Here is a 6,982-nt window from a genome sequence, read left to right as displayed (position 1 = left end):
TTTCTTTTCTGGAAAAATAATAGTTTTACCAGTATCATTATAAATGGATACTAGTCTTCCATACTCTTCAAGGAACAAAGAAAAAAAAAAAGGGATACTAATGGATTTATGTGGTAGACAGCTTTTGAATTCCTTACCTTTCTTCTTTGTTGCAGAAGTAACATTCTTCTCAGCTTTCTTCTTTTCTCCTTCTTTTTCTAGAGAAGAAGTTTAAAATATTTCCTTTAGGAAAATTTAGTATGAAAGGAAAACCAAGGTTGGAATGAAGGATTATTGTTAAGTCAATTCTGCCTCTAGATAGCTTGGTGACTTTGAACGAGTAATTTAATCTCACTGAGCCTTATTTTTCTCATTTGTAGAATAACAGTACCTCCCTCAAAGTTTGATAATGTTTACAAAGCATTCTGCAAAGTGCCTGGCTGACAGCAAATATGTGAACTTGTGGGCTGCTGATATTGTTTACAAATAATGAACAAGATAGTTTGAACTTTCTAAACCAGTTGTTTATGTAGTAGCTAAAGTAAGATATTGAAATATAAAACTAAAACATAATGTCTTAGGAATGATATTGCAGGCAAGCTAAAGAATTAATTTTTTGTTTTCTTTTCATGTTTAGTTTCATTATAAATAATGTATTAAGCTATTAAAGGTATCTATTTTGATTTTGCTATTTTTCAAATCTGGCTCTTGTCAACAAGCATTTACAGCCTGATGACATTTATCTGGCAGTGTGTTGAAGACATAACTTCCACTGCCCTTTGTGAGTGGTTGCATCAACGAGGGTGCTCAGACAATCCTTGCACCCAGAGGTTGCAGTAAGTGTACATGCCACGTCAAACCACTTGCGGTACCTCTAAACTTCATGGAAGATTCCTGTTTCATAAATCTGAGAAAGTCTTGGTCCGAGGGGCAAGGAGGGAACCTCATGTGCTGTCCGGGTATAGACACATAGCAATTGGATATGCCTGGATACTTTTCTGGTAAGCATAGTAATTTCAAATAACAAAGTCATGTACAGTACATAGTTGTTGAAATGGAATGTTCAGTGATTTTAGGTTTGAGGCAGTACAAGTGCAGTTAATCTTGGAAATTGACTGATTTTTATCTTTAATTAGTAGTGTTATTTACCTTATATTTGTAATAACTTTCTCTTTGTCATTTGTCTCTCATCTTAGGTACACATGCATTCAAACATTTCCATTATCCAGGACTATTATAAGATGGTTACAATACTGAAGAAATTCAATATGTAGTTCTAGGATGAATGCCTAAGTTGTCTACTAATGACTGCATCTTATTAAATACAGGAATTAATTCATTCCCTTAGGTATAGAGCTTTTTTACCTACAAGATCAAAGACAACACTTTCTTTTAGCATTAGAAGTATAATTTATAAAGAACCCCATTTCATGACTCCTGGAGATAATCTAGTGTCGTAGGGAGAAATATATTCACACTTTGTCTAAACGTGTCTACACTGTACTATTACAGCTCATCCAATCAGAAGAAAAGAGTCAAAAAGTCAAATTTTGATAGTTCCAGACTCAGAAATAAACCAATTGAATTTCACTTTTCCTTTTCCTAAAGATTTATGAATATTAAATATGCAAATTATGTTTAAAACTCTGAATAAAGATACTTTTGACTTAAGCATCCTTATATTCAGCTTATCTGAGAAATTTTATGTGTCAGGGCTTTTCCATCTTTGCTAAATAAAAACATGTTCCAGACAATTGAATAGGCGTTTACTAGATATCACCCCCTGATGTCACCCACAAGAAAAGTACAGATTACTTGTAACTATTTCTAAGCCCATACTAAACATCAGTGCCATAGTAACCATGAGATCACAACTCAGTATCCAAGTCTCTAAGTTTCATAATGTAGGTGAATACATATTTCACTAAAAAGTTTTGCCAATTAATTAATCTTACACTGAACTTCATGATGAAAGTAGATATTTGAGGCCACAGATGAAAGACATTCTTTTCTTTTTTTTTCTTAAAAAGAATGCTCTTGTGCAATAAATTCTACCCTTTAAATTAATATAGCTGGGATTTTATTGTGGTGATACAGTATTCTTGCCTTCATTCAGATTGAATTAATGCTTCCATTATATACTCTGTCTATGATTATAGCCATACACTATAAGAGTCATGAATAAGAGCAGAAGTCTACAAAAAGCAGGTATAAATAATGTACTTTAATAACATTTTTATGAATTAGACCTTTAAGCTGTCATTACGGGACTTTCTTTATTCATAGTGAATTTCATTTAAAACCTCAACTTCTGAAGATTCTGCATTCATTCCTTCAAGCACTATTGTCTCTGTTCCATAGGTGATTTGGCAGCAGTGGAATGTAAACTTTTCATTTATAGAAGACATAATTTAATTATATCCTACTTGGATATAAAAATAACCCATTTTTTTTTATGAGATCTTCTTCCCCTGACTTTTCTCCCTCTACAGTCAATAGTGCTCCTCCCTTTCCACCTGATTATGCACCCGCATAAGCAATTTCTGCTTTACCCTTCCTTTTCTGTTTGTTTGTAACAGCTAGAGAAGGATTAGAACATTTAAGCCCATTGGTTTTTAGAAGGTTAGCAATTAAATGTTTCTATAGGATGTGAATTTATCAGCATGTTGCCTTTCTCTGACAAAAGTGTCATAAGCCTTGAAATGATGGCTTTATCTGGCAGGGGTCACAGGAAAGGCTGGTTGGGAGAGAAATCCTCCCTACAATGAGTAGCTCTGAGCCACAAATATATTATTAGCTTCTGCATAAATTAACATCAGATGAAAGAAAAATTAAATGACTTACATTTTACTTTTTAAGCCCTTACAATGGGCTTTTCTCTTGCTTTTAAATGTTTTTATGCCATCTCAAAGCCAGAGAATGCACAATAGTTAATTATAATTGTAAAGCTTCCTAAGATGCCAGTTTCTAACAAACGGAGGAAACAAATGCATAATGTTTCATTTTTGTCTTATGTTTTGTTCCTCTCCTCTTTGCCTAACTAGTGTAGAGATTATCCAAATTCTACATGTCAGATTGGTGCTTTTCTTCAAACACTCTATGGCCAGAATTGATGTATTCTTAGTTCCAGTCAAGTAAATAAAGATTTGTTTCTGTTATAACAATGCATTCCAACATACCTCATCACTGTCAGCTTGTTTCTCTACAGTGGCAGAGTTTGGCCTGGAACTCATCTCACAGTATGACCATGGAAAATGTTACGTAAGCAGATAAATTCAATAACACGAGGGATGATTATAGTTCTCCCAATGTTATCTACAGAGGGGTGTGGTGCTCTATACCAGAGAAAGCACAGATGCTAGTGTTGGTGACCTTGGTCTGAATTCTGTCCTTCACCCTTTCTGATTGTGTGATTTTGGACAATGTCCATGATACACCAAATTTTATTTTCCTCCTCTGAAAAGTAAGGCTAATAAAACTTACCTTGCTGACTTATTGTGAGGAAGACAGATAACTGAGTTAAAGTGCCTGGGACAGAGTGGATGTTCAAAAATAATGATAATAATGACCAGCTATTACTATATTTTACAACTAGTGAAAATCCAACCACATATAATCTTGAGTAATTTTTCTAGATGTGACATTTATTGATCTCTTTGACTAAATACAAATTAATTCTTATTTTTCTATATCCAGGGAGTCTGTCTGTAATAGTTTATATTGAGAAACTTCAGGAAAAAAATGTACACAAGTAAGAATGAACATGCTATGAAGGGACACTGTGTTGCAAAAGGAGAAGTGGATTCCAGTCTCACTTTTTCCATAATTGGTAGCCATTGCCTTATGAAAGTGAAAATAAATCATATATCTTCCAATATCAACCATAAATGGCAGGGAAATAAGTAGAATGCAGGCCGGGCGCGGTGGCTCACACCTGTAATCCTAGCACTCTGGGAGGCCGAGGCGGGCGGATTGTTTGAGCTCAGGAGTTCGAGACCAGCCTGAGCAAGAGCGAGACCCCGTCTCTACCAAAAATAGAAAGAAATTAATTGAACAGCTAAAAATATATAGAAAAAATTAGCCGGGCATGGTGGTGCGTGCCTGTGGTCCCAGCTACCTGGGAGGCTGAGGCAGGAGGATCGCTTGAGCTCAGGAGTTTGAGGTTGCTGTGAGCTAGGCTGACGCCACGGCACTCTAGCCTGGGCAACAGAGTGACACTCTGTCTAAAAAAAAAAAAAAAAAAAAGTAGAATGCATTTAAGTCCCTCTTCACCTATTCAATCCTTATTTCCCAGATGAAATATGCATCATCTTGCATTTATTTCTCAATTTTGCAGGAAACAGGTAACTTAAAAAGCTTAGAGTTGTAAGTAGCTATGCTATGTTGTCTGGCTTTGATATGGCTTAAAATTTTTTAAAGCAAGAGAAAAGTCCATGTTAGAGGCTTAAAATGAACATGTATGTATGTATATAATGCTAGGTGGTCATAAGAGTCAGAAAAGAAGTAAAACTTGATGTGGAGGATTAGAGCCTGAGAGGGTAGGAGGTGGCTTTGTTTCTTTTAAGTTGCATCAGAGGTAAACCTTTCAAATGGGTAACATTTGTAAAGATTCTTGAGACAAATGGGAGAGCTTTGGGCTAACAGGGAAAAGGCTTTTTCAGCAGAGGAAAAGTATCTGCCAAGCCCCTGAAATGGGAGCATACTTGATAAGTTAAAAAAAAACAAAAAAAAAAGAGTGTGGAACCCAGTATGGCTGGAGTGGAGGACGCTGGGGGACAGTGATAAGAGTTGTGGCCAGAGATGTAGCAGAGGTTAATCTTGTAGAATCTTGTCCGTGGTATGAATTTTCCATTTCACTGTGAGTAACAAAGGAGGCCACTGTGAGATTTTAAGCAGGTAAGTTATTTGATTCTGAGTGATGATTTAGGAAAAACTTTGGCTGTTGCTGGGTGGTGGCAAGTGTCCCATTGGACTTTGCGATCATATATTAATCATACAAAAGATGACCTAGGAAATAAAAAAGAATTCGGTAAAAGTATTCTTTTCTTTTTTTTTTCCAAAAATTTTCTCTGAATTTAATTTGGGACTTAGGAAAGAATGCAACTTTGTAGAAACATGGTAAGAATACCTCCCTTCACATTGTAATTAGGTTGCTATGACAGCAAAGCTCTCTAAATTAAGGACTTCACTTGAATTATCTGCATAACTAAGCTGGCCTTTCAGGCCCTGAATCCATTTTCTTCGCCTTGACTTTTCTTTAGTGACAGCTGAAATATTCTTAGAAGCCAGCTCTTCTCATTATCAGTTATTAACAACAAACAACTAACAGCCAGCAATTCTATAGCACTTTTCAGTGACTACCTGGAGACTTTTAGATACACAATTTATTCACTTAAATTAACAAATGCTTATTTAGCCTTATGCCAAACTCCTTAACAGGGTCTGGAGTTTTAGAAAGTTTTCTTCCAGGAATACCAGTGTGAGAACAAGATGTGAGAAAGTTCACAATTGCAATAAGGACTTTGAGAAACAGTAGGGGTGAAGTACTTGGAAGCCACAAGAGGCTCAAACCCAGGAGGGCTGAGTGAAATGAGAAAGCTACTCCTGGGGGAAATAACCTCAGATTAACTTAAAAATGGTATGTGGGACCCAACTCTGAACTGAGTATGACAAGTGTTCTTATTAACACTAACTCAAGGAACCAAGGTGTGGAGTGACAGCTCATGTCTTGCAGATACAGGTTGAGAAGCTTAGTGATAAAATACCATTGATGAAATAAATGTCCTGAAGGACTCCAGATCCTATCAGTTTAAAGCCAAAGTTTTTCAAGATCAGATACTACATTTCTCCTTTGAGCCTCAGAAAGATTGTGGTGAAGGGATCTCAATAATTGTTTTATATGATCAGAGTAAGGTAAAAGAATATGTTTTACTTTGGAAGGGAAACACACTAATGTCAAGATGGTAAGAAATCATAGTAATAGCATAAAGCACATGATCTTACATGCATTAGCATATCCTTGGCCCTCAAGTAAAAGTCTACACATTCTACAGCCTGTGAGAAAATGGGCTCAGGAAAAATGAGAAACTTGGCCGCCTTCACAAATCGTGTAAGTGATAGAACAAGGATTGAAATCTAAGGATGACCACAAACCTTGTTCTGTCCTCTGCAATATGGAAAATGAAGCTTGAGGTAGCTACTCTATCAAAAACTTGCAAGCTATCTGAGGCATGGGAAGAAAAGTGCCACCTTCTGCCTCATCATTGCCAAACTCCTCTTTCAGCTCTCTCACAACCAAAGTACTTTGACACGATGACAATTTTTTCTATTTCTGAATTTAGTATGCAAAAGGGAATGCAAAGAGAAAGATTATTTAATATACTTCAAATTGCAAAAGAATTTCTATGGTAATTACAATTGTTATTTAAATTGGATAAGGTAGATTTCCCCCAAACCTTTTTAGATAATTGGTTACATTTATTTTGAATCGGTTGTCTTTATATAGATGAAAGTCCGCACAACAGTTTTTTTCATTTTCTATACAGAAGTGAAACACCAAAGGCAACCTGCGTGTGTGTGTGTGTGTGTGAGTGTGAGAGAGAGAGAGAGAGAGAGAGAGAGGAAGAGGGAGAAGGGAGGAAGAAAGGGACAGGCTGAATTTTATTTTTCAACTCAGTGCTTTTATATTTCAAAAAGCAAATGCTCAATGAAAGTTTGTTGACTTGTACTCAAGGGAGAAGCTCTTAATCTGCACGCAATTGTCTCTTTATAACTCTATAAATTACAATTCCTTTTCTTGAGTTTGTTAGGTCTTGCTGTCATTTGAAGATTCTTGAAAAACTCCTGTTTTAAATTTTTATGTGGAAGCATTTCTTTCTCAAGATCTTTAATTGTAAACTTTCCCAATGTGTCTTTCTAGAAGGGCAAGGAAAACAAATGTAAGTTTCTTCTCTAACAACTTTTTGTTTATAGTATCATGTAATTTACATAAGATTACTTTCTT

General features: G+C 35.7%; 1 protein-coding gene across 1 annotated transcript in view; it reads right to left on the bottom strand.

Annotated features, from left to right (window-relative positions):
- TRDN (triadin) overlaps window positions 1–6,982 on the bottom strand; it is a 442,356-nt gene that overhangs the window by 243,985 nt on the left and 191,389 nt on the right. Inside the window, exon 12 of the mRNA XM_012643801.1 lies at window positions 138–197. Coding sequence (XP_012499255.1) covers window positions 138–197 — 60 coding nt within the window. The remainder of the gene's footprint in view (window positions 1–137; window positions 198–6,982) is intronic.

This window comes from Propithecus coquereli, unplaced genomic scaffold (assembly GCF_000956105.1).
Source record: "Propithecus coquereli isolate 6110/MARCELLA unplaced genomic scaffold, Pcoq_1.0 Scaffold200, whole genome shotgun sequence".
Classification (NCBI taxonomy): Eukaryota; Metazoa; Chordata; class Mammalia; order Primates; family Indriidae; genus Propithecus; species Propithecus coquereli.
This window is presented reverse-complemented; position numbering and strand designations above follow the sequence as displayed.